Genomic DNA, 27,995 nt, shown 5'->3' with positions numbered 1-27,995 from the left:
ACTTTGTTTGCAGGCGTTATGAACCCAGCATTTGGGAACAATGAGTTTGATTGGGGTTGTGGTGTAAGCCAAGCCGTGTCTGAGGAAGATGAGTCAGGAACAGTTCAGAGAAGTGATTGGATGGGAAGGACCCATTGGGAGCCTGTTGACCACCAGAGTGGGCAGGTGGAGCCCTTGAGCTGGGTGCTGGCCATAGGGATGAGAGGCTCGGAGTCAGGTGCCCCACCAGGTTCCCACATAGAGAACAGGAGCACCCTGGACCTCTTCCTGAAGGCTGGGTAGAGCATGCTTCCGTTCTCACTGGAGAGAGACGGACACCGTCGCTTTTGGCAAAAGTTTCTTTGTACATTTACTAAGATTATAATTAAATGTACACATTCCAACCCTGTGTGGACAACTGTTTGGGGTCAGAATTTGGCCTACTTTTGCTTAGTTGGCCTTCGTGTCAGACTCTGTCCATCACAGACAGTGAGTGGGTAAGAAGTAAGCTCAGCAGCCACACACAAGGGCCTGACTCCTGTCTTCCCCCTCACAGCTCCGTGGCCTCCATCAAGTTACTTCTTCACTCTCCTCACCTGCCCCATGGCACTATGATCATACCTGTTGCCTAGGGTTGCTGTGAGGATTAGCTTAATTAATATGTGCAAAGTGCTTAGCACAGTGCCTGGCACGCAGTAACCACTCACTAAATGTAACAAGCCCCTCCTCATTTGTTCACTCGCAAACATTTCTTAAACACCTGGTTAGGTGGTTCTTTGCTGGGCTAGGGAGACCAAGACTAATAGTAAAGACAAATAACAATAAAGAGCTCGTCCCCTTGAGATGCTCATTTGGTGGTCTTAGGATGAGAAATGCGTGCATATTAATCACTGCAGCGCAGGGGTTCTTGAGGGAATGGACAAAGGCTCCAGAGATGGGTGCTTGCAAGCTGGGCCTTGACATTTGTCTGAGCTGGTATTGTCAGCACAGGCTCACTGCAGTAACAAACACGACCCGCATCGCGGTGGCTCACCCCAGTGGTGGTGTCCTGGTCCAGTGTGGGTGTCGGGAGCTCTGTCCTGATCATTCAGGGACAACCTCCTTCCTTCTGACGTCTCCCCATCCCCTGGATCTTCAGTGTCTAGCCAGCAGAGAAGGGAGACAGCATGAGGGATCATGTCAGCTCTGTGGGGGCTGGCCAGAAGCCATGGCCCTCTCTCCGCCACTTCCCGTGGACAAGGAGACACTCGACCCACCGCAGAGGAGGCTGGGAGAGGCGGTGTGGACGTGTGTGCAGGAGGGAAAGGAGAGGAAGATGGGGGAGCGCACCATGGTGATTGAAGGCCAAGGAGACTCCAGGGGTGTGCTGGTCAGTGCCCAGGCAGGCCCAGGTGGGAGGAGAGAGACCACCCCTAACGTTCACAACCAAGAGAGATGCAAGGCAGACAATCAGAAAAGGAAGCAGAAGTAGGGGCTGCGGTGTCTCTCAGAGATCAGGAGGCTGCTGCCTCCCACCCAGGCTGGAGGAGCAGAAGAGGAGGGCTGTCAACGGAGAGTAGGGAACTACTCCCCACCCAGGGGCTGGAGGAGCAACAGGGAGACAACGGGGCATTTCTGGGACATCGGGAAGGTGCCTCCACCACCCGGCTGGAGCCCACAAGCCAGTCTGGCCAGGTGCCCCGACGCCCTAGGGCCGCTGTCCCCGAAGCCGCTGGAATCTCAGCCTCTGCCGCCCCGGAGGTGCCACAGGGAGCAGCATGGCTCGGCCCCCTCCCTGCCCTCTGATCCAGCTTGGGCACCCCCCTGTGGCAGAGCCCCACCAGAAGCAGCCCTCTGGGGGGAGTGCAGAGGAAAATGCAGGAGGAAGAGTGTGGGGCTGAGTGAGGGCCGCCTCACAGATATCCAGCCTCAGGGGCCCAGAAGAGGTCGTCCTTGGGGCTCTGAGTAGGCCAGGCGGCCAGAGCATAGAACACACGGCAAGAGCCAGGGATGAGGCTGGAACAGGGCCACGGAGGGCCTGTGTGCGAGCCTGAAGGCCAAGGGCTAGCAGGGAAAAGGCACGGGCAGGCCTGCATTCTGGAAAGATCACTCTGGCCACAGCCAAGAGGAAGAACTTGAAAAGGCAGGGGCAGAGGCAGGGAGAGACTTAAGGCTGTCTCAGCTGGCCCAGCAAGGAAAGGCACTGCGGGTGCTGGGAGGGAGGGACGGATTTGAGAGGATGTAGGAAGTAAAAAGTAACCTTTATGCAGTACATACATACAATGGAGTATGACTCAGCCGTAAAGAGAAAGGAAGTCCTGCTGCATGCTACAACGTGGATGGACCTTGAAGACATCGCACAGAGTGAAGGAAGGTAGTCAGGAGAGGACAAATGTCTGATCCCACTTACAGGAAATAAGCAGATTATATACAGAGACCAAAGTTTATTAGTGGTCACCAGGGGAGAGGGGGAGCCGTTGTTAGGGGCCACTGGGTTCCTGTTCACGGTGGTGGAATAATCTGGGAAAGGATATCCGTGACGGTGGCGCAACGCAACGTAATCAGTGTAACCGAACTGTACGTGTAAAAAATGGTGAACTGGCAAAGGTTTTGTTATATATATTTTTACCACAATTATAATTTTAAAAAGTACATGCTAGAATACAAACCATGTTGCTGACTTTAAAACAAAAAATCGCCTCTGGTAGCCTGGAAGTCAGGGCTGCCTGAGAAGGAGGGCACTGCTGGGTGAGTCCTCCTCCTCCTGTCTGTGAGTCACGCGTAGAGATGGCGGAGACTCCCTGAGGTGGCTGAGTGGCCCACAGCTGAGGGCTCTGCTCTCAGGAGTGTCATCCACACCCGCGGCTGAGCCGCGTGCCTTAGGCCTGTGCTGACTGTCTCCGGGCTTCAGCCGTCTATCAGGTGGGACGGTTATGGGGACTGAAGTATCGAATGCGTGCAGGGCGCCTGTCACGTGCTGCCCACTAAAAACAGTAGTAGCAACAAGTAGCAACAAGATCGTGTAGATACGAAAATTTTTTCTGATTATAATATTAATGCATACTCATTTTGGAAGGCTCAGAAAATCCAGAAAAGCATAAAGTAAAAGAAAAGACAGCAACAGCAGATCAGCCAGAACCCCCTCGGCCAAGGCAACAGACAGTGGCGACTTACTGGTGTCGTTTTTGGTCGTTTGTCTCCCCGTTTTGGCAGTATCATACTGCCCGACCTCGGCGCGTTCACGCTCCTGGGCTTGTTCCTGCACGCCTTCCGCGTCTGTTGAAAACCCATGTCCACTGCCTCTGAAATCCCTCTCTCACTGCAGCGGGGGGCCTTAGAATGGGCAGGAGGGGCCCAGTGGCCCAGTGGTGGGTTGTCAAGGGACTGAGGAGGCTGTTCCAGTTGCCATAACAACGAGAAGGGTGGTCTGGGACAGGTGGCAGCAGGACAGGCACCCCACCATGGGGCGGTTCTAGGTGAGTCCAATGAGTAGGGACCACCAGGAGCCGTGAGGCATTTGGAACCAGTGTGGCTCACAGTGACAGCTCAGAGAGTTCTGGAGGTCCCGTCAGTTGTCAGAGCAGGAGAGACCGCCCAAAGGTTGAATCGGCAGAGCAAGTAGGAAAATAACATCCTGCTCTTTTGAAAAAAACATAAATTTAGAAAATATGACACAATGCTGTAGTTAGGTGCCATCGAGTCGGTTCGGACTCACAGCGACCTTCTGTACAACAGAACGAAACGTTGCCCAGTCCTGCGCCGTCCTCACAATCCCTGCCATGTTTGAGCCCATTGTTGCGGCCACTGCGTCAGGCCATCTCCTTGAGAGTCTTCCTCTGTTGATGACCCTCTACTTTATTTTTTTCATTGTACTTTAGATGAAGGTTTACAGAACAAATAATTTCTCATTAAACAGTTAGTACACGTATTGTTTTATGACAACGGTTAACAACCCCACAACATGTCAACACTGTTCCCTATTATGAGCTTTCCTGCCTTCTAGTCCTTGTCCCTGGACTGTTCTGCCCCATTAGTCTCGTTTTGTTTTATGGGGCTGTGTAATCTTTGGCTGAACAGTGAACCTCGGGAGTGACTTCGTTACTGAGCTAAAAGGGTGTCTGGGGGCCATACTCTTGGGGCTTCTCCAGTCTCTGTCAGGCCAGTAAGTCTGGTCTTTTTTTGTGCATTAGAATTTTTCTCCAGCTCTGTCCGGGACCCTCTGTTGTGATCTCGGTCAGAGCAGTCTGTGGTGGTAGCCAGGCACCATCTAGTTGTACTGGACTCAGTCTGGCAGAGGCCGTGGTAGTTGTGGGATGACCCTCTACTTTATCAAGCATCATGTCCCTCTCCAGGGAACGGCCCCTCCTGATAACATGTCCAAAGTACCTGAGTCGAAGTCTCATCGTTCTTGCTTCTAAGGAGCATTCTGGCTGTACTTCTTCCAAGACAGTTTTGTTCGTTCTTTTGGCAGTCCATGGTATATTCAATATTCTTCGCCAACACCGTAATTCAAAGACATCAATTCTTCTGTCTTCCTTATTCGTTGTCCAGCTTCTGCATATATATGAGGCAATTGAACATACCATGGCTTGGATCAAGCGTACCTTAATCCTCAAAATGACATCTTTGCTTTTCAACACTTGAAACAGGTCTTTTGCAGCAGAATTGCCTAATGCAATACGTTGTTTGATTTCTTGACTGCTGCTTCCATGGGTGTTGATTGTGGATCCAAGCAAAATGAAATCCTTGACAACTTCAATCTTTTCCTCATTTATCATGATATTGCTTTTTGGTCCAGTTGTGAGAATTTTTTGATTTCTTTATGTTGAAGTGCAAGCCATACTGAAGGCTGTAATCTTTGATCTTCATCAGTAAGTGCTTCAGGTCCTCTTCATTTTCCAAAAGCAAGGTTGTATCGTCTGCATATCGCAGGTTGTTAATGAGTCTTCCTCCAATCTTAATGTTGCATTTTTCTTCATATAGTCCAGCTTCTCCGATTATTTGCTCAGTATACAGATTGAATAAGTATGGTGAAGGGATACAACCCTGACACACACCTTTCCTGATTTTAAACCACACAGTAGCCCCTTATTCTGTTCAGATGAATGCCTCTTGGTCTATGTACAGGTTCCTCATGAGCACAATTAAATGTTCAGGAATTCCCATTCTTCACAGTGTTATCCATAATTTGTTATGATCTACACAGTCGAATGCCTTTGCATAGTCAATAAAATACAGGTAAACATCTTTCTGGTACTCTCTGCTTTCAGCCAGGATCCATCTGACATCAGCAATGATAGCCCGGTTGCACATCCTCTTCTGAGTCCAGCTTGAATTTCTGGCAGTTCCCATCCATGTACTACTGCAACTGTTTTTTAATTATCTTCAAAATTTTACTTGTATGTGATATTAATAATGTTGTTTGATAATTTCTGTATTCTATTGGATCACCTTTCTTTGGAATGGGCACAAATATGGATCTCTTCCAGTCTGTTGACCAGATAGCCGTCTTCCGAATTTCTTGTCATAGATGAGTCCTTCCAGCGCTGCATCAGTTTGTTGAAATATCTCAATTGGTATTCCGTCAATTCCTGGAGCCTTTGTGTTTTGCCAATGCCCTCAGTGCAGCTTGAACTTCTTCCTTCGGTACAATCGGTTCTTAATCATATGCTAACTCCTGAAATGGTTGAATGTCAACCAATTCTTTTTGGTACAGTAACTCGGTGTATTCCTTCCATCTTCTTTTGATGCTTCCTGCGTCATTCAGTAGCTTGCACATAGAAACCTTCAGAGTTGCAACTCTAGGCTTGAATTTTTTCTTCAGTTCTTTCAGCTTGAGAAATACCAAGCGTGTTCTTCCCTTTTGGTTTTTTAACTCCAGGTCTTTGCACATTTCATTATAATACTTTACTTTATCTTCTCAAGCCACCCCCTGAAATCTTCTGTTCAGCTCTTTTACTTCATCATTTCTTCCTTTTGCTTTAGCTACTCAACGTTCAAGAGCAAGTTTCAGAGTCTCTTCTGACATCCGTTTTGATCTTTTCTTTATTTTCTGTCTTTTTAATAACCTTTTGCATTCTTTGTGTGTGATGTCCTTGATGTCATCCCACAACTCATCTGGTCTTCGGTCATTAGTGTTCAATGCATCAAATCTATTCTTCAGGTGGTCTCTAAATTTAGGTGGGATATACTCAAGGTTGCTCTTTGGCTCTTGTGGACTTGCTTTAATTTTCTTCAGCATCAGCTTAAACTTGCATATAAGCAATTGATGATCTGTTCCACAGTAGGCCCCTGACCGTGTTCTGGCTGATGATATTGAGCTTCTCCATCATCTCGTTCTACAGATGTAGTCGATTTGATTCTTGTATATTCTATCTGGCGAGTTCCACGTGTATAGTCACCCATTTTTGTTGTTGGAAAGAAGTGTTTGCAATGAATAAGTTGTTGGTCTTGCAAAATTCTGTCATGTGATATCCAGTGTCTTTTCTATCACCAAGGTCATGTTTTCCAACTACCTATCCTTCTTGTTTCCAGCTTTTGCATTCCAGTCATCAGTAATTATCAACGCATCTTGATTGCATGTTTGATTAATTTCAGACTACTGAAGTTGGTAAAAATCTTCAATTTCTTCATCTTTGGCTTTAGTGGTTGGTGTGTAAATTTGAATAACAGTTGTATTAACTGGTCGTCCTTGTAGACATATGGATATTATCCTACTTCAGGATAGATCTTGAAATGTTCTTTTTGATGATGAATATGATGCCATTCCTCTTCAATTTGTCATTCCCGGTATAGTAGACTGTATGATTGTGAGATTCAAAATGGCCAGTAACAGTCCATTTCAGCCCACTAATACCTAGGATACCGATGTTTATGCATTCCATTTCATTTTTGATGACTTCCAGTTTTCCTAGATTCGTATTTCGTACATTCCAAGTTCTGATTATTAATGGATGTTTGCAGCTGTTTCTTCTCATTTTGAGTCATGCCACATCAGCAAATGAAGATCCCGAATGCTTGACTCCATCCACATCATTAAGGTCAACTCTACTTTGAGGAGGCAGCTCTTCCCCAGTCGTCTTTTGAGTGCCTTCCAGCTCAGGGGTTCATCTTCTGGTACTACATCAGACAATGTTCTACTGCTATTCATAAGTTTTTCACTGGCCAGTTTTTTCAGAAGGAGACCACGAAGTCATTCTTCCTAGTCTGCCTTAGTCTGGAAGCTTTGGTAAATCCTGTCCACCGAGAGTGACCCTGATGGTATTTGAAATACCAGTAGCATAGCTTCCAGCATCACAGCAACACTCAAGCCACCACAGTAAGACAGACTGACAGACGAGTGGTGACACAGTACGGACAAAAAAAAAGATTTCCAGCATTATTCATTCAACATTTATTAAGCACCTACAAAGCACCCTATTTTATTCAGGAATCCCTGGGTGCTGCAAATGGTTAAGTGTTTGAGTACTGACTGAAAGGTTGGTGGTTTGAACCCACCCAGAGGCGCCTCAGAAGATAGCCCTGGCGATCTGCTTCTGATAGGTCACAGCCATGCTAACCCTAAGTGGCAGTTCTACTCTGCACACATGTGGTCACCATGAGTCAACTCAATGGCAACAGGGTTGGTTTTGGTTTTAATTAGTCTGGAAGTTCTAGTTGATGCTGTGGAACTAAATTAATAAGTTAACCCCTGGTCTCAGTGGCTTACACATCAGTGTGTGATTTCTCACTCACCCAGAGTTGGCAGCAGGTCTAGTGGCTCTTCTGGTCTCGTGACTCAGGGTTCGGGCTGGCTTTCAGCTTGTGGCTTCGTCATCTCAGTAGAGTTCTTACAGGTCAGCAAGGCAGGGACTGTGGAGCTCAAGGGTCTCGCGTGGGCTTCCCAGGGCTTCAGTGACAAGTGACCCTCTTCTGCTCACAGCCCCTGCCCAGGACAGGTCCATGGCCCGGGTGACTGCACAGGGGACAGGCATGGAGGAGAGCTGTGGGAGGACTGTGAGCAGGCGGGCCACAAGCTGGCTAGGAGGGATTCAAAGAACGAAATATCCTCCAAAGCCTGAAGGAGTCTTGTGGAAGGAAACCTGCAAGCAGAAACCAGATTCGATCTTTGAGTAGGAATGTTCAGGAGAGTATGCTGGGCTTGGCTTGGAGAGATGGCTAAGGATAAATGAAAAGGTGGATGTGCACCCATTCATTTATTCACTCAGTCCATCATTAGGCAGTGATCAATTTGAAACGTCCTGTGAGCCAGGCCCTGTGCTAGATTCCATGCTTCCAGAAGGTGAAAGACAGCTCACAGCCGGCGGGCGAGACAGATAGGCACACAGTGACAGCAGCAGCGAGCCGAGTAAGAGGAAAGTTGGGGCAGCCAGGGCTGTGGGAGTCATGTGAGGGTTCACGTAAGGACCCAGGAGGTGTGACACCCGAGTTGAGTCTTAAAAAGCCATCATTAGCAGTACCGGTACCAATTTCCTTTGAGTCAACTCCAACTCATGGCGACCCTGTGTGTGTCAGAGAAGAACTGTGGCCCATAGCATTTTCAGTGGCTGATTTTTCAGAAGATCGCTAGGCCCTTTTTTTTTTATTATTATTATTATTTACTTTTTATTTTATTGTACTTTAAGTGAAAGTTTACAATTCAAGTTAGTCTCTCATACAAAAATGTATACATACATTGTTACGTAACCCTAATTGCTCTCCCTGTACTGTCACAGCACACTCCTTTCTACCCCTGATTTCCCGTGTCCATTCAACCAGCTCCTGACCCTTTCTGCCTTCTCATCTCACCTCCGGACAGGAGCTACCCATTTAATCTCATGTATCTACTTGAGCTAAGAAGCACACTCTTCACAAGTATCATTTTATGTCCCATAGTCCATTCTAATCCTTGTCTGAAGAGTTGGCCTCTGGAATGGTTTTAGTTCTGGGTTGACAGGGAGTCTGGGGGCCGTGCTTTCTGGGGTTTTCCAGTCTCAGTCAGACCATTAAGTCTGGTCTTTTTACTAGAATTTGAGTTCTGCACCCTGCTTTTCTCCTGCTCCATCAGGGACTCTCTGTTGTGTTCCCTGTCAGGGCGGTCATTGGTGGTAGCTGGGCACCATCTAGTTCTTCTGGTCTCGGGCTGATGAAATCTCTGGTTTATGTGGCCCTTTCTGTCTCTTGGGCTAATAATACTTTCCTTGTGACTTTGGTGTTTTTCGTTCTCCTTTACTCCAGGTGGATTGGGACCAATTGATGCATTTTAGATGGCCGCTCGCTAGCTTTTAAGACCCCAGACATCCAGGCCTTTTTTTTGAGGCAGCTCTGGGTGGACTTGAACCGCTAACCTTTTGGTTAGCAGCCGAGAGCATTAATCATCTGCACCCCCAGGGACTCCAAGCAGTTTATCGGAGAGAAGAAACCGGCTGGGGGGTTGGGGGGAAGCACCTCAGGGAGCAGCAGAGACCCAGAGCGCCAGGAAGCGGGGAGTTCTGGGGGCTGGAGCAGAAAGAGACGGCCGAGGAGCCTGGAGCCCGACAGCCTCTCCAGGCAACGAGCAGTGCTGCTTCTCCCTCAGACACTCGGTGTTCTGAGAACCTTCTGGAACCTCATTTCACAGGCTGAACTCATCTGTTTTCATCTAAGTCTAAATGACACATCCTCTCTAGAATACATAAAATGCCGTATTCTCTGCCTGTCAGTTTGTGGCAGTAAACACAGTGGACCTAAAACAAAGGTAGTTGAAAAACTGCGAAATAGGAAAGGTACGATAAAAATGCACAGAAGACGGAAGTAGAAAAGCTGCAGTCACAGAAAAAATCAGTCTAGATGCTAATTGGGTAAGCCAGCTACTAACGCTGATTACGATGGAAAGTTCTGGAGCTCATCGATGCCCAGTTTGTACGCAGTTCTTGATAAGTAGGTAAAGTTGTGTGTCAGTAATCAAGTATGAAAAGAAAAGACTGAAAAAAGGACCTGTGTCACGTGAGTTGGCTTCTGTGAAAAAAACTGAAGGTTTTAAGTTGACAGGAAACTAGAGGAGCTGGCGGAGTCCCTGGGTGGTGCAAATGGTTAATATGCTCAGCTACTAATGGAAAGGTTGGAGGTTCAAGTCCACCCAGAGGAGCCTTGAAAGAAAGGCCTGGCGATCTACATATGAAAGATCAGCCACTGAAAACCCTACAGAGCACAGTTTACTCTGATACACGTGGCGTCACTAAGAGTTAGTGTCAACTCGATGGCAACTGTGGGGAAAAGTGAGCTAGCAGTTACGTATGTTGTCGTCTCTTTTACTTGGCTCAGCAGAGGCCGTGCCCAGAGAGGAACTATTGTCCCCATGCTGGGGGAACCCCTGGACAGGGAGCCTTTAGGGTGCAACCCGAGAAACCCATTGCTGTCAAGTCAATTCCGACTCATAGCGACCCTACAGGACAGAGTAGAACTGCTCCCACAGCGTTTCCAAGGAGCGCCTCGTGGATTTGAACTGCCAACCTTTTGGTTAGCAGCCAAACTCTTCACCACTACGCCACCAGGGTTTCCAAGGGTACAAGGACTTGAAAAAGTTGAGCAGGATCCCTAGTTTAGAAAAGATTTAGTGGGATGTGAGTTTTAGAATAGCCATATGTGAAGGAGGGTCCCACTGGGAGATGGGCTAGCGAGGTAGGTTTTTAGCTTAACACAAAGACCTTTGCAGGGATTAAAGTTATCTAGAACCACAGTGGACAGTCTCTGCAACAGTGGGTCCCCAGTACCTGGCACGATTTCACTCAAGGCTAGACTGCCTCTTGCTGGGGACCGTCCAGGAGAGTCCCCGGCCTTGGATGGGGACTTGGAGCAGATGGCATCTAATCTTCTTTGATTCCATCAGGACCTTCTGAATGTGCCCACTGGGCTTGGGCAACTGAGGCAGCTGGACGCTTGCCATTCTGAAGAACAGCCATTTGAACCATCAGACCACCCTCCCAGACAGCATCCAAGTGAAATCCGTACGTCCCAGGCTGCAGAAGGCACCACGTCCACCTTGGCCGCACGTCCGGGGTCGTCTGTGCCCTTGAACTCTGAGGCCTGTGGCTTTAGAAGACCCTTCTGACATTTGTATAAGAATCAAGTGCTACACTGAGCATGAGAGGGAAGACTTTCTCAGCAAAGCACGGCAATCGGCGTGAGCACATCCTGATCACGCGTACAGTTGAGTTGCTGTGTGCACAGTAAATGGGATTTATGCACGGTCAATCTGATTATCCCATAAATTAGTGTCCATTGCCATATGCAAATGCAGGTTTTTATGGGTCCTCTGATTATGTGCACATTTTCCCCGGCACATCTGTTGCTGAACCATTTTAAAATTCAACCTTTATAGGCAAGTTGATTTTTTTTTTTAATGTCACACAAAGGATTCTATAATGAAGGGTGAGGTTATGTAAGCTGAGTTAACTCTCTTTACTAGTCACATTCATAACACTATTAGAGTTGCAATTGTGCAATCTGGGCCTCTGTTGCTTTGTGATGGGAGAATGTTTATGATCTTTATTAATGAAGTAACTAAGAAGTGTGTTTTCTTTCAGTTAAAGTGTCATGATTTAGAGTTTGTCTTTGGGAGTCTCTAGAGCATATCACTGGGATGGCAGTTCTTCCTTAGAGACAGACTGGTTTCACGTTCGTTAGCTCAGCAGATGTGGATGCGCAATGCAAGGCCCATTGCCGGGCACACAGCGGTGTTCGTAAAGCTGAATAAGGCCTGGTGTCCCTCGGTGGCGCAAACGGTTAAGCGCTTGGCTACTACCTAAAAGGATGGAAGTTCGAATCCGCCCAGAGGCACCTCGGAAGAAAGGCTTGGCGATCTACTCCCGAAAAATCTCATGGAGTACAGTTCTACTCTGACACACACGGGGTCACCACGTGCCAGTGTGGACTGTAAGGCAACTGGTGATTTGTTTTTTTGTTTGTTTGTTTTTGGTCTCTTTGAGAAACCTGCCATCTAGTAAAGGAGCTAAGACTTTGGCTAAAGAACTAGAGCAAAAGGCGGGATGGGGCGGAGCCACTGGGTGCAAAGAGCAACAACAAACACTCCCACGTACTCACTGTGCACCAGGCCCTGTTCTAAGCCCCTACCTGTATTAACCTATCCTCCCCCTGCCCTAGAGGAATCCATGGGAAGGTGAATTACTTTCAACTTTGGAGAAGAAAGAGGTTCCCTAAAGAAGGGCAGAGCTACGCGGGGCTTGTTTGTCAGTGGGTGGTCGGGGCCCTTCTTGAGGAACCCTCTTCGGAGGATGGAGAGCCTGTGGGGGGTTATATCCAGGGGGTGTCTTGACTAGAGTTGCATGTGTTTTATTGACTATGCGAAGGCATTCGACTGTGTGGGTCATAACAAATTATGGATAGCATTGTGAAGAATGGGAATTCCAGAACACCTGATTGTGCTCTTGAGGAACCTGTACGTAGATCAAGAGGCCGTTGTTCGGACAGAACAAGGGGATACTGTGTGGTTTCAAGTCAGGAAAAGCGTGCGTCAGGGTTGTATCCTTTCACCATACCTATTCAATCTGTATGCTGAGAAAATAATCCTAGAAGCTGGAGTATATGAAGAACAGTGCATCACGATTGGAGGAAGACTTATTAACAACCTGTGTTATGCAGATGGCACAACCTTGCTTGCTGGAAGTGAAGAGGGCTTGAAACACTTTCTGATGAAGATCAAAGACCACAGCCTTCAGTATGGATTACACCTCAACATAAAGAAAACAAAAATCCTCACAACTGGACCAATAAGAAACATCATGATAAATGGAGAAAATATTGAAGTTGTCAGGGATTTCATTTTACCTGGATCCACAGTCAACACCCACGGAAGCAGCAGTCAAGAAATCAAAAGACGCATTGCATTGGGCAAGTCTGCTGCAAAAGACCTCTTTAAAGTGTTGAAAAGCAAAGATGTCACTTTGAAGACTAAGGTGCGCCTGACCCAAGCCATGGTGTTTTCTCTCACCTCCTATGCATGCGAAAGCTGGACAATGAGTAAGGAAGAACAAAGAAGAAGAATTGACGCCTTTGGATTGTGGTGTTGGTGAAGAATATTGAATATACCATGGACTGCCAAAAGAATGAACACATCTGTCTTGGAAGAAGTACAACCAGTTTGCTCCTTAGAAGCAAGAATGGCGAGTCTACGTCTCACATACTTTGGACATGTTGTCAGGAGGGATCAGTCCCTGGAGAAGGACATCCTGCTTGGTAAAGTGGAGGGTCAGCAAGAAAGAGGAAGACCCTCAACGAGATAGGTTGACACAGTGGCTGCAACAGTGGGCCTAGGCATAACAACAATCGTGAGGATGGTGCAGGACGGGACAGTGTTTCGTTCTGTGGTGCACAGAGTTGCAGCCGACCCAATGGCACCTAACAACAACAATAACAGACACCTGGAAAGGTCTTAGGAGCCCTGGTGGCGCAGTGGTTAAGAACTCAGCTGCTAACCAAAACGTCGGCGGTCCGATCCACCCGCTGCTCCTTGGAAACCCTATGTGACACTTCTACTCTATCCCGTAGGGTCGGTATGAATCAGAATCAACTCCACGGCAACGGGTTTGATGTTTTTGGTTTGGAAAGGTCTTAAGGGGTTTGGTAAGTACAGTAGCCGCACCAGCAGCACAGGGCGCTGTGCTGAGACTTGCCGTCCACGAATGCCATTGGTCCTCATCACGGGCTTAAGAGATGAGGACCCTGAGCCCGCCAATGGGCAGTACCTTACCAGGCTCTCTGCACCAGCAAGCTGATGTTTTCCAGAGTTCACTGTGCGATACTGCCTCTCAATACAGGGGAAGGCATCGCCAGAGAGGAATGCCCTTACCTTTTGTGATGGAGCCCATGTTAAAAGTCCCTGGGTGGTGCAAACAGTTAACACGCTTGGCTGCTAACTGAAAGGCTCGCAGTTTAAGTCCACCCAGAGGTGCCTTGGAAGAAAGGCCTGGCAATCTACTTCCAAAAAATCAGCCATTGAAAACCCTATGGAGCACAATTCCACTCTGACACACATGGGTTCTCCATGAGTCAGAGTCAACTACACAGCAACTGGTTTGGAGCCCCTGGGGATGAAAATGGGTCATGTGCTCAGCTGCTAACCAAAAGGCTGGTGGTTCTAGTCCACCCAGAGGCACTGGGAAGAAAGGCCTGGCAGTCTATTTCCAAAAAACCAGCCACTGGAAACCGTATGGAGCAGAGTTCTGCTTTGACACACATAGGGTCGCGGTGAGTTGGGGTTGACTCTATGGCACCTGTTTTTTTTTTTTCCATGTAAAAAACAGGCCTAGATGCTGGACCAGGCAGGAGGATGCCAGATGCCTGCTGAAGAAAGCCAGCAGGGTGGCCCAGAAGGAAAAGGAGCCGTGGGGGTGGGGATGGAGAGGCCTCTGGGCTCCCATAGGCTCCTGGGGGAGAGGCCCCTGTGCCCTGGGGAGGACGAATGGCGGCAGAACACCCGGAATCCTCTGCAGATCTTAGCACAAGTGCATGGAGCCTTTGCCCAAACTTCCCACCCCTCCTTCTCCTCCCTGACACCCCACCCCTTGAAGAGAATATGCTCTCTTCGCTGCTATTCCCTTGAAATGGTGGCAGAGGGCTCAGTTTCCAGTCTACCGTGGGGATCTGAGCACCCCTAAGCGTCTCGCCGGCCAAGGATCAGAGGAGAGCTTGTGTCTCAACAGAAACCCGTTAGCTGTTTGCGGCAGGCAGACGAATCCCCAAACAACATCAGAGCAGAACTGCATTTGCAAAATTGTTTAAATATAGTCTCGTTTTCTGGTAGCTCTGGGTTCATCTGGGGAAAAATCCCATCTGCAAATGCCATTTTTATCGATTCGATCAGGACCAAGATCTGCTGTAAAAATACATACTTTTTTTTTTTTCTTTAAAGAAAATTGGCAATTTGCCTTAAGAATTTTACTGAAGTCATTCTATTCTAGTTGAACAATGTTGGAAGATAAAGACCCTCCATTATGCCTTTTTTAATGAATTATAATTCAGACAAATCTCAATAATAGAAAATGGCATAAAAGGCGCCGAGCAGAATTCTTATCTTATTTTCCTTACTAGCTTCTCGTTCAGTGTATGTAATTGGCATCTCTTCAAAGAGAAAATGGGGGATTTTACCGTCCTTGAATCCAGTGGCATTCATTTGTTCGAGTGTTAAGGCTGCATTTGCTTTGGGAAGGATTTTCTTCTAACGCTTAGCATAGTTCTTTGTACATGGAGGTGCCCAGTGAAAACCACAGAATGAATGGATGATTGATTATTATTTTCTGCAGTCACAACTGTGTCTCCACTGCAGAGCCAGGTGAATGAATCCTGTTGCTCTTTCTTGGGGTGGGAGGGCATACAAGGTGATCATTCTGTTGATTAGAGCGGTGTTTTTCCAACTTGAAAGTGCCTGTGAGTCACCTCGGTGCAGGTCTGGTTAAAATGCAGCTTCTGACCAGGTCTGGGGTCAGGCCTGAGACTCTGCATTCCAGACTCTCCCAGGTGAGGCCATTGTTGCTGGCCCACAGAGCACACTTGGAGTGGGGATGGGCTAGAGTGAGCTCTTCACAAGTCCTGCAAACCAAAAAGAAAAAAAAAAAAACCCACTGCCGTAGAGTTGATTCCGACTCATAGCGACCCTACAGGTCAGAGTAGAGCTGCCCCACAGGGTTTCCAAGGAGCAGCTGATGGATTCAAACTGCCGACCTTTTGGTTAGCAGCCAAGCTCTTAACCACTGCGCCACCAGGGCTCCGGGTCTTGCAGAAAGTGTCAAAACCCCCAGCACCAATGCCCCCCTGCTGGCCACTGACGGGAGCCCTTTTTGTTTTTAAAGGTACGACACCGAGGGAAGAGGGCACATCACTTACCAAGAATTTTTACAGAGATTGGGTATTGACTATTCGCCTGCTGTTCACCGGCCCTACGCAGAGGATTATTTCCATTTCATGGGTCATTTCACTAAGCCACAGCAGGTGCAAGAAGAGCTCAGAGAGCTGCAGCAGAACGCAGAGAAGGCCACCAGGTGAGCTTGTGATTATTATTGTTAGTCAATGTTGAGTTAATGCTGGCTCATGGTGACCCCAGGCAACCCCAGGTACGACAGAACACAACACTGCGCGGTCCTGCACGTCCTCATGATCGTTGGTACGCTCGACTCCATTGTTGTGACCTCTGTGTGTCTTGAGTGCCTTCCAGCCTACGGGGGCTCATCTTCCAGCAGTATATCAAACAATGTTCTGTTGTGAGCCGTAGGGTTTCTCACTGACTTCTTTTCAGAAATAGATTGCCAGGCCTTTCTTCCTTAGTCTGGAAGCTCCATTGAATCCTGTCCACCATGGGTGGCCCTGATGGTATTTGAAATACTGGTGGCACAGCTTCCAGCATCACAGCAACACATAAGCTACCGCGGTATGACAAATTGACAGACCGTAGTGGACCATAATCTGGGCATTCTGTTCTACAGCACAAGTTGTTTTAAAATGGTGCCTCCCGGCGCTGGCTAAGTTATCGTGAATCTGTCACACTCGTTTACTGCTGTAGAGTCTACAGGTTTGCACTAACCCACAAGAGGTGTAAAGTAGTTAAAAAGCCAGCCACACTCGCTCATATCCTCATTCTCACGTTTTCTGTTTTTCTTTGGTTACTGCATGTCGTATGACCCCTCCCCTGCCCCAACTAGAATGCAAGCTCCATGCGACAGGTCTGTCTCCTCTACCACGGAGTCCCCAGGCCCAGGGCAGTGCCTGGTGCCTAATAAACCAAACCAAACCGCTTGCTGTCAAGTGGATTCGGACTCGTAGTGACGCTATAGGACAGAGTAGAACTGCCCCCATAGGGTTTCCAAGGCTATAAATCGTTACAGAAGCAGACTGCCACATCTTTGTCCTGCGGAAGGCTAGTGGGTTCAAACCACTAACCTTTCAGTTAGCAGCACTGAGTAAATACTTGCTGAATGAGTGAATGAGTGAACAGACATGAGCTTTAACTGAGTACTTCTGCTTTGGGGACTTCAAGGAACAGTTTCAGAAGAGACCAGAGCTCCGCAGTTGGAAGGTATGATTTTCAGTGTGTCTTGAACGACAACAACAAGAGGATCAGCTTCTGTCATGGATTGAATTCTGTCCCCCCAAAACGTGTGTCCGTTTGGCTGGGCCATGACTCCTGGTATTGTACTGTGAGGAAGTAAACTTCTCTTTGTTAAAACCATCCACTTGTGGTATTTCTGTTATAGCAGCACTAAGTAACTAAGACACCTTCTAATCCCCAAATGGTGCACTGGTTTATAAAAACGTGATCCAAAAGAATATGGGATATTCTGTACCTATTACCATTATCACCCTGACGGCTGTGGAAAAACATGGACAGCGTCTGTGATCAAAGGTTGACTGGAAAAGAAGGTCTGCCTGGTCCGTATTCCACACCTGGAACTAGGTCCAGTGCACATACGGGAGCCCAAGGACCAGAAGATGCTATGCAGAAGGTAATGGCTTGTCTTTGGAAGGTGGACTGTATGAGATTATTTTCAGAGTTGGAAATAGTTATTAATGTCATAGTTTTTAAAAAATTTACAGCATGGAAGAAAATGTACTGCATATGACATGACCACAAAGCAGCGGGACAGATTTTCTTGGGCGCCGAAGAGCCATCAGGCTCCGTCCTTAGTGTTGCGCATCAACACTCCCTACACCTGTAGCACCGCTCCCATCGCCTGAGAGCCCTGGCCTAGCTCCACGTTGCAGACACCTGTCCACGTGCCTGCCTCCTGTCTGCAGGTCCAGCTGTCTGTCCCCACCACCTCGCGGGGCACCTGGATGAATGATGCGTGGATGGATGATACCTGGATGAATGAATGAATGAATGGGTTGTTGCTCAAGAATCCCCAAAGGACATGAGAACTCCGAGGACACAGCGATGGAACTTAGCAGCTAAGTGGGGTTTAAGAGAAAGCAGCTCAAGCACACTCCCTGAATTATGTCTGGAACCACCGCATCACAAAGCGTGAAGGCAGAGGATCGAGTTTGTGAAGCTGAAAGTAAAAATATACGCGAGCCTGTCTAAATCAAACGTGCCGTGAACCTAGTGAGAAAGTGGGATTTATCTTCACCAGACGGGGTTGGCCTCATTACCCACTCGTCTCGTCCCCAGGCTCTCTCCTGCCACTTCTGAGTAGTGGGGCTCTCGGAGAGACACCGCACAGCCTGGGCTGCCTCACGGCCCCTTCCCCTCCTCCTCTGTTTCCGTCTGTTGTGTGAGCGTGGGTCCGTGGCTGGAAGAACAGTGTGCGTCTCAGATCACCAGGCTCAGGTAGCTAATCCGCACTCCCCCGATCCTCTCGGCCACGTTCCGCTCGCAGACTGCAGAAGACCAGCCTGAGGGTATGAAGATGCAGTGCCCACTGCTGTTGTCTCAAAGACGTCTGCTGGTGAAATTGTCGAGTCGCTTTGCCTGCAGGATGTCCATTTTAAAATTACGGGTGTCAGTGGGTCTTCCAGATAAGACACGCTTCCACGGTTTTTTACCTCCTCATTCATGCCAAGACTCAGAGAAGACTGGCAGGTTAAAGTGACTGCCATTTTCTATTTGCCTCTGAATTCGAAGGGAATCTATTTTGTTTGGCATGCCCTAAATACATTTTAAGGAGCCCTGCTGGCACAATTGGTTAAGCGCTCCGCTGCTAACCGAAAGGTGGATGGTTCAAACCCATCCGGTGGCTCTACGGGAGAAAAGACCTGGCAGTATGCTCCCATAAAGATTACAGCCTGGGAAACCCTATGGGGCAGTTCTACTCTGTCACGTGGGGTCACTAGGAGTCAAAATCAACTCGACAGCACCCAGTGACAACAACAACAAATACATTTTAGGTCCCTGGTGATGTAAACGGTTTGAACTTGACTGCTAACCCAAAGGTTGGTGGTTCCAACACACTGAGCAGTACCTCGGAAGAAAGGCCTGGCAGTCTGCTTCTGTAAAGATCATAGCCAAGAAAACCCTACGGAGCAGTTCTGCTCTGACGCACATGGGTCACCATGTGTCAGAATCGATTTGACAGCAACAGGTTTTGATTTGTTTGTTTTTTGGTTTAAATACATTTGAAAAATTAAGAAGGATTCTTTTTGAAAATATCTGTTTTTCATGCCTTACTCCTTTTTGACCGAGCCTGAGTTGAAGACTCAGAATTAGAACGACAGTTGTGAACTGGCCACACAAGCAAGGTCCGGGCTACAACGCAAATTGAGAGTTGCACAGGTGAAACCAGCAACTCTCTGAGGCTTTTCAGCAGTGCCGAGGCCGGGAGGCCCAGTCCGCCGTCCAGACCGGGAACCGGCCACGGACCAAGAGCAGCAGCAGCCTGGTCTCCGCGCCTCGGGTAGCAATGCCTCTGTCTGGCAGTGCGGCGGGATCCGTGCTCCAAACCCTCACTTACTCCATGCACATGTTTACTCTGCACACAAACTAATTACTGCCGAGAAACCCGTCCAAGAAGTGCTGAATGCCTTGATTTTCTAAAAATATGGATCTCGAAAACGTTTTGATTTTTTCTACATCTTCATTTGCTTTCATTTGGAAGAATTAAGTGGAATTTAATAGCTGTGAAGACGAGTCATCATTTTGTAACATGGGACTGAATTGAAGGTACACCTGTAAGGGAATCCAGAACGTGGCTGCGGATGGTGTTGGTGCGTGGGACAGTTAATGCGGCTCGTTAGTATTAAATGCCAAATGCCCATAAGCCAATTCCGAATTGGTGGCCGGAAGAAAAGGGAGAGGCACCCTCGTGGCGCAGTGGTTAAGTGCTCGACTGCTAAGTGAAAGGTCTGCGGTTCAAACCCACCAGCTGCTCCTCAGGAGAAAGATGTGGCCGTCTGCTTCCATAAAGATTACAGCCTGGGAAACCCTCTGGGGCAGTTCTACTCTGTCCTATAGGGTCGTTATGAGTTAGAGTCGACTCAACAGCACTGGGTTTTTAAGAAAAGGGAGTAGATCATCCATGGAGCTTCCCAGTGAATGCCACCCACCCCCCTCACCCCATGTTCCTACTCAGTTCTACCTCTTCTGAATTTCTGCATTTTCTGTTCCTATGGATTATTTTTACCTGAAAGACCAAGACACTATCCTCTCCCACAATTAGATGATTACCTCTAAAGAATTCATAGCGTGTTCTTTTCCCTGAGTAATTACTTCAAAGCCAAGTCCACGTCTGAGCCCATTGGACCAGCGTGTTACTCACTGCTCGTTAGGAAAGCATGTTTAGAGACTGGGGCAAGACGAATTTAGGAAGTTTCTATCCTTCTGCTGTGGCTCAAGTGCAAGATTGTTTATTCTTAAAATTTTTTCCACCACTTTTACCCTTTTTACTTTTTTCAAAGTCAGGGAAGAATATTCCAGACTGAAAAACTGTATCATAGAGACTTGAATGAGTTGTGCAGGAAAATCAGCTCACAGCCAGGAACCACAGCTGGAGCCTCCCAGGCTGTCTCCCTCCTGTGAGGGAGAGAGTCATGGCCCGACTCTGCCTTGTTGCTGTCTATAAAATGGGAATGGGAATACCCCCTGGCAGGGTTGGTGAGGAGCTCGAATGCGAGAATGAATGTCGTGAAGAGGACAACACAACGCTTGGTTTATCAGTGAGTGCGCACAAAATGGCGGCCGTGCTTCCTAGTAACAAAGTTGTTGTTAGTTACCGCTGAGTTGGCTCCCACTCATGGTGAACTTGTGTATGACAGAATGAAGCATTTCCCATCCTGCACCGTCCTCGGGATCATCGGTGTGCCTGAATCCATTGCTTTGGCTATTGTGTCAATCCATCTTATTGAGGGGTTTCTTCATTTTCACTGACCCTCTACTTTACCAAACACGATGACCTTTTGTATTGATTGGTCTTTCTTGATGATGGGTCTCAGGTAAACCAGCTCAAGTTTCACCATCCTCACATCCTCCGAGGATTCTGGTTGCATTTATTCGAAGACAGTTTTGTTCATTCATTTGGTAGTCTACGTATATTCAATATTCTTCACCAACACCACAATTTGATAGCATCAGTTCTTCCTCTGTCTTCCTAATAATAAAAGTAGCTGGGGAAAAATCAACCTGATAAAAGCAAGAGGTCCTGGAGCTCCACAGCTAGCACGGGCAGGACCTGTGCCTTTCCGCCTCCTCACTTACTGTGCCCCTGCTCTCCCGCCTCAGGGCCTGGGTGCTGGCTGTCCCTGGGCCACCAGAAAGCTCCTCCCCTGGATATCTGCCTGGCTCACCCCTTCATCTCCCAGTCTCGGCTCCAGTGTCACCTTCCCAGTGCAGCCTACCTGGTCTTCCTACTTAGAACTGCAGTCACCTCCTCTTGGGCATTCCCAACCCCCTGACTCTTCTCATTATCTACTAACCTCCTGTGGGAGCAGAGGTCCAGTGGTAGAATTCTCACCTTCCATGGGGAAGACCTGGCTTCTTCGATTCCCTGCCATTACACCTCATGTGCAGCCACCACCCATCTGTCGGTGGTGCCTTGAGTGTTGCTATGATGCTAAACAAGTTTTAGCAGAACTCTCAGACTAAGACAGACTAGGAAGAAAGGCCTGGCAAGCTACTTCTGAAAACCAGCCCATGAAAACCCTATGGATCACAATGGTCCAATCTGCAACCGATCATGAAGATGGCCCATGAGGTGGGGGCCAACTTAATGGCAGCTAACAAACAACACCCTACTGTACAATGTACATAATCTTCTATTTATGATTTGTCTTGCCCCCACTGGACTGTCAAGTCTTCTAGAGCTGGAGCTTGTGCCTGTGTGAGCCACCATTGTGTCCCAGCACCTAGAGCAGTACCTGGCACACGACAGGTTCTCAGCAAGGACTAACCGAGTGAGTGAAGGTGGTTTTCACATGTCTGTAATATCCCTTCATTTTACATTCACAGTTCCATTGTTAAAGCACCGATTCTAGTAACAAAGCAAAGCTGTCGTTTCTCTAATGTGCTTTTGCTAATGACGATAATAATAAAGTGATAATGACGCAGAATTACCCTTTTTTCCGGGATACCTTTTAACGTAAATGCTACACAGAGGCTGCAGAATGTCTTCGAAATTAGTTCTTAGGTGAACCGTCACATCTTCGCATTAGAATGATCGTGAAGCACTCGCTCTAAAGAAATTGTCTTGTTTTCCTGATTTTAGCGTGTGTCTGAAATGCACTTTCTTTCAGGGACAAGCTGAAGGATCATTTTCAAGAGATCAGCAAGGCACTCACCAAACTAGACAAATCCCAAAATGGCTACATACCCCTGAGTAAGCTGCAGAAGGTGCTACAAGAATGTGGCTGTTCTCTTAAAGAAGTGGAGCTGACGGAGCATCTCAGCAGGTTCTTTTAACTGCGTTAAATGTTTCTCGGGCATCCCTGGGTGGTGCAAATGGTTAAGCGTTCCACTTCTAACCAAAAGGTTGGCGGTTCGAACCCACCCAAAGGCACCTCCGAAGTAAGGCCTAGCAATCTGCTCTCAAAAGGTCACAGCCTTGCAAACCCTGTGGAACAGTTCTTCCCTGCACGCATGGGGTCGCCAGGAGTCGGGATAGACTCAGTGGTAACTAACAACAACAAACGTGTTTCCCTCACAATACTGAAAAAAAAATGTATCGGCAGGGTGCTTTGGTTTCTTACTATATGCCCCCTTGAACAGCCTTTTGACATTGAAATAACCGCCACATATTCCGTTTTGACGGGCTACATGATGATGGGTTTGAGTCGACCAAAAGCCAAAAGAGAAAGCAACTTGACAGATGCCCAGCTTTTCCGATGTGTCTAAGCAGCAGAAGTGTTTTTCGAATCTAGTTTCTCTTTGACCCACGTTATTCATGCACTTTGCTAGGAGCCAGGCGGTTTCTACAGACTTACAATTAGAAACTGTAGCCCCTACCCTGTTACTGCCCTCGCTGCTTGCCCCCCTGCCCCCCAGTCAACAGCTTCCGACTCTTCTAACTGGTGTCTTTTGGTATGGAGCTCCCTATTTCTAAGTGACAAGCTTACGTTGCTGCTTCTCGATGTTTAACGTGGAGGCAGTATCTGTGAGTTCCTGCTAGGAAGACGTCGATTTAGCTCTTTTTCACCCATCAGATACCACCCACACCCACCCCCTCAGCCTCCACCAGCCATGGAAACAGATGCAAACTTGTCTCCATGTGCTCCCGGGATCATTGCATCTTGTGTGTGTGTGTGTGTGTGTGTGTGTGTATGAAAATATACACAACAAAGCATACACCACTTCAGTAATTTCTACAGGTACAGCTCAGTGACATTGGTTACATTCTTCAAGTGGTGCCTGCCACCTTTCTCAACAACCTTTACTAAACGATTTCACCATCGTTAACACAGACTTGCCGCCCCCCTAAGCTTCTCATCTCCACTTTTGAGTTGCTGCTGTCGATTTGATCATGTATAGATAATTCTTCAAAAGAGTATAATGCTTAATGCAGACATTCTTTTCTAATTAGGATAAACTATTATTTGGTTCAAAGATGACGTCAGGGATGGTTTCAGTTCAAGGTTTAAAGATTTCTTCAGGGTGATAATTTCAGGGGTCATCCTGCCTCAATGGCTCCGGAAAGTCTGTGGATTCTATGAGAATTTTAAATTCTGTTCCACATTTTCCCCCGTTTGATCAGAATTCTGCTGTAGAATCCTTGATCTAAACGTTGAGTATTGGTAGCCAGGCACCATCTTGTTCTTCTGGTCTCATGGGATCATTGCATCTTAATTTTGGTTCAGAGTTTACATTATTGTGACTAGCTGACTACTTTTCCTTTCCTGTGTAGCATTTTGTTCTCCCTGGAGTTCATATTTACTTTTTCTGTTCACTTAGTTTACTATGCATTTATCACCACTAGTTAAACCCCAGAGTTCCCCCTAGTAAAATCTCTTGCCAGTGTGTTCATAAGCACGAGCTTTTCTGTTGGCTTCATCTTCTCGAAGATGGCCCTTTTCATGGTCTTCAATTCTCTGAAATTTTCTTGATTTATTCCATTAATGACTTTCTCTCCTGTTCACCTATTGTTATTGAATATTCACTTATTGTTATCGAATATTGAGTGGCCTGGACTATTTCTCTATAAATTTTTAATCTTTCTCTCCTTTTCTCCATCTCTTTTCCTTTTGCTCTGCCGTGTGAGAGATTTCCTCAATGTTATCTCCCAGCCCTTCTTTTGAGGTTTTTGTGTCCATTGTCATATTTATCATACTTTTAATTACTAAGAGCTCATATTAGTTCTCTGACTGTTCCTTTTTTATAGCATCCTGTTTTTTGTTTCACAGATACACTATCTTGTTCCTCCAAAGATACCAATGATAGTTTTCTTCACCTGAGAAGTCTCTCCTCAATGTTGCTTTTTTCTACTATCTTTTATATTAGATGCTTTCCTCAAAAATATGTGTATATTAAGAATGGGGTGCTAAGAAGCAGCGGAGAAGCTCTGCATAGATAAGTGCAGTTTGTTGACTCGGTCTGAGATGTTCGGTCACCTGGCAGACAGTTTCCTTGGGAAACCCGCAATGTCAGGGATCTTTAAAACTTTTCTCTTGGGCTAGTCAGGTTTCCAGAGAATAGAGTTGCCATAGAAAATAAAGGATGCCCACTTAAATTTGAATTTCAGATAAACAATGCATATTTTTAGAGTAAGTATGTCCCAAATATTGCCTGGAACATACTTATATACTAAAAAAATTGTTGTTGTTATTAGGTGCCGTAGAGTTGATCCTGACTCATAGTGACCCTATGTACAACAGAAGGAAACAAATTTGAGTTTAACTGGGTGTCCCTGTAGATTTTTTGCTAAATATGTCAACCCTACCCGGGAACATTCTTGTTTTCTGCTGCCAGCACTCTGTGAGCTTACTGGGAGAAGAAGGCTGGAAATTTCAACAGTCCATGTGGTAGGGCAGGCTGAATAATAGTCCCCAAAGATATCCAGGTCCTAATCTCTGGAACTTGTGAATGGTACCTTATATAGAAAAAGGGTCTTTGCAGATGTGATTAAGTTAAGGATATTGTTGTTGCTATTAGGTGCCGTCGAGGTGGCTCCTACTCATAGCAACCTTATGTATAACAGAACAAAACGTTGCCCAGTCCTGCACCATCCTCACAATCATTGTTGTGTTTGAGCCATTGTTGTAGCCACAGTGTCAATCCATCTCATTGAGAGTCTCCCTCTTTTTCACTAACCCTCTCCTTTACCAAGCATAAAGTCCTTCTCCAGCGATTGGTTCCTCCTGATGACATGTCCAAAGTAAGCGAGACAAAGTCTCGCCATCCTTGATTGTAAGGAGCATTTTGGCTGTACTTCCTCTGAGACAGATTTATTGAGATGGAGATCATCCTGGATTATCCAAGTGAGCCATAAATGTAATCACAGGGATCCTTATAAGAGGGAGGCAGATGAAGATTTCATCCAGAAGAAGAGAAGGCACTATAACCACAGAGGTAGCTATTGGAGTGATGTGGCCACAAGCTAAGTAACACCTACAGCTACCAGAAGCTAGAAGAGGCAAAGAACAAAATCTCTCCTAGAGCCTCTGGAGGGAGCATGTCCCTCCCAACGCCTCGACTGTGGCTCCGTGAATCTGATTTCATACTCCTGGTATCGAGCACTGTAAGAGAGTGAATGGGTGTTGTTTGAAGCCACCATGTTTGTGGTATTTACAGCAGCTATAGGAAATTACTAGAGTCAGTATATGAATTTACGCTTAATCCCCCTCTTTTCATTAAGAAAACCTACCTTGAACGAGGACAGATGCCTCCAGTTCAGAAGCTCTCTTTTACCCTTGCCAGAGAATATGCTTCCAGGTCTTCTGTTGGGGTGGGAAGGGGCAGCATCCAGCCACATGGAGTTTGGGGAGGGTTCTAATTACTTCCCACACAGATTTTTAACCAGCCCTTCTGGTTTAACCTCACCCTCGTCCCCGCTTCCAGATGTACCTGGTGCCACTAATGCCGGCGCCTTTGAGGGTGCGTGCAGGGTATGTCAGGTTACTTTTCTGCATTCCTTCTGATGGTTTCAGGAGGTGATCTCTTGGATCTGATACATCCATTATCATTCACCCTTCAAATTTCCAGCAGCTATTGTCTTCTTTCACTTCCTTAGTTCCTTGTGATCTATGCCTATGGTCCTCAAATCCCAGAAAGCATCAGAATCACTGGGTTTGCTGAGCTTTAACCCCAGAGTTTCTAAGTCAGTGGGCCTGGGATGGGGCCTGAGAATGTACATTTCTAACAAGGTTCCAGGTGATGGCTGATGCTGATACTGCTGGGCACCCTACTTTGAGAACCACTGTTTTATGCCTTTTGAAAACTTTCTTTAAAACTTCCTTTTCTGCGAAAGAAGGAAACCCAAGACCAGAGAAGGAACTGGATACAGGACTAATTGTCTCCGTGAACCACTGCCTCCTCCATCTTGAGACCAGAAGAACTAGATGGTGCCTGGCTACCACTACCGAACGTTCTGATCAGAGACACAATAGATGGATTCTGATAGAAAGTGGAAAATATGTGGACCAGAACTTCAAATTCTTAAAGAATCTAGACGTACTGGAGCTATTGAGGCTGGAGGATCCCTGAGACTATGGCCCCGAGTTACTCTTCAAACCCTGAATTGAAACTATCCCCTGAAGTCACCTTTAAACTAAGTAACAGTTTAGCTCAAAAAGTAAAGATTGTCACCCCTGAGTATTGCATTCTTTAAAAAAAAGAAAAAAAATCTATATAAGACCAAATGGTCAATAGCTATGTTAAAGCAAAGATGAGAAGGGAGCAGAGAGTTTACGTTGATGGGAGTGGGAACACTAGAACAGAAAGAAGGAGACTGTTGACATAAGGTGAAGAATGTAACCAGTGTCATGGATGATCATGTGTAGAAACTGTAGAATGGGAGCTGGGTTTTGCTGTATACATTTCCACTAAAAATAAAATATTAATTTTTTAAAAAGTCCCCTTTCTGTCTTTTAGAAGGGATTTGAGTGGGAACAGAGCTATATATGTTTTCAAATTATTTAACTGGAAGTCTTGCCCTCGTGGACATTTGAACTGAAATCACTTAGAGTTCATTGCTCTCTTTTCTGAGCCCCGTTGTATGCAGTTTCCACCTTGAAGTGTACTTTAGCTGTGCTGGTTAAATATTCTTGGAGTGGCGCAGTGGTTAAGAGGTATGGCTGCTAACCAAAAAGGTCGGCAGTTAGAATCCACCAGCCGCTCCTTGGAAACCCTATGGGGCAGCTCTACTCTGTCCTATAGAGTCGCTATGAGTCAGAATTGACTCAACGGCAGTGGGTTTGGTTAAATATTCTGGGACTGAGTGGATAAATCTTTGTCCCTCATTCTGTGAGGTGAGAATATTGACACTCTCCGTTTCTTTCTTTCTTTCTTTCTTTCAGTTTTTTAGTGGTTGCCCTAAAGTTTGCAATATAGTCAGGTGTCACTTAACGTCCACAATACATTCTGTGAAATAGAACATTATGTGATGTGAATGTTGTATGAACACCATATTAGATATAGGCAGTCCCCAGGTTACAAACATCCGACTTATGTACAACCCGTAGTTACAAACCAACGCCTGTAAAACCTATTATATTAAAACTTTATGGGAGCCCACTTTCGGTTGTCTTCATGTGGCAGAGGTTGGAGGAACAGGCGGTGGCAGCAGCTGTGGCTGAGAGGGCATGGAGCAAGAGGAAGTGCGAGAGCCCAAGCCCAGAGCCATGCCCTCTGCCTTACCTGTCTGTATACCATGTGTAGTCCAGTGCTGCAAGAGCCTGGGTTTGGGATCTTTAAAACCATGAGGGGAAAATAATAAACAAAGTGAGAGCTGCTTTCCCTTTAAAAAAAAACAACAAAAAAAAACCTTATGGGAGGGAGTCCGGCAAGATGGCGCTCTAGGCAGAAGCACCACGCCGTCCCTCCACAGCAAAGATCCAAAAAACTAAGCCAAACAGAGAATCAACAATCCTGAAACCCTAGAACATCAAATGAAGAGATAAAGAACTCAGCCGAGCACCGAATGGAGTGAGAATAC

General features: G+C 46.8%; 1 protein-coding gene across 1 annotated transcript in view; it reads left to right on the top strand.

Moving 5' to 3' along the window:
- Positions 1-27,995, top strand: part of EFCAB6 (EF-hand calcium binding domain 6) — a 317,117-nt gene that overhangs the window by 206,360 nt on the left and 82,762 nt on the right. The window contains exons 18-19 of the mRNA XM_012556542.2: positions 15,783-15,971; positions 22,147-22,302. Of these exons, the coding sequence (XP_012411996.1) occupies positions 15,783-15,971; positions 22,147-22,302 (345 nt within the window). The remainder of the gene's footprint in view (positions 1-15,782; positions 15,972-22,146; positions 22,303-27,995) is intronic.

The sequence above is a fragment of the Trichechus manatus genome, unplaced genomic scaffold, assembly GCF_000243295.1.
Source record: "Trichechus manatus latirostris isolate Lorelei unplaced genomic scaffold, TriManLat1.0 scaffold00069, whole genome shotgun sequence".
In the NCBI taxonomy this organism is placed as follows: Eukaryota; Metazoa; Chordata; class Mammalia; order Sirenia; family Trichechidae; genus Trichechus; species Trichechus manatus.
This window is presented reverse-complemented; position numbering and strand designations above follow the sequence as displayed.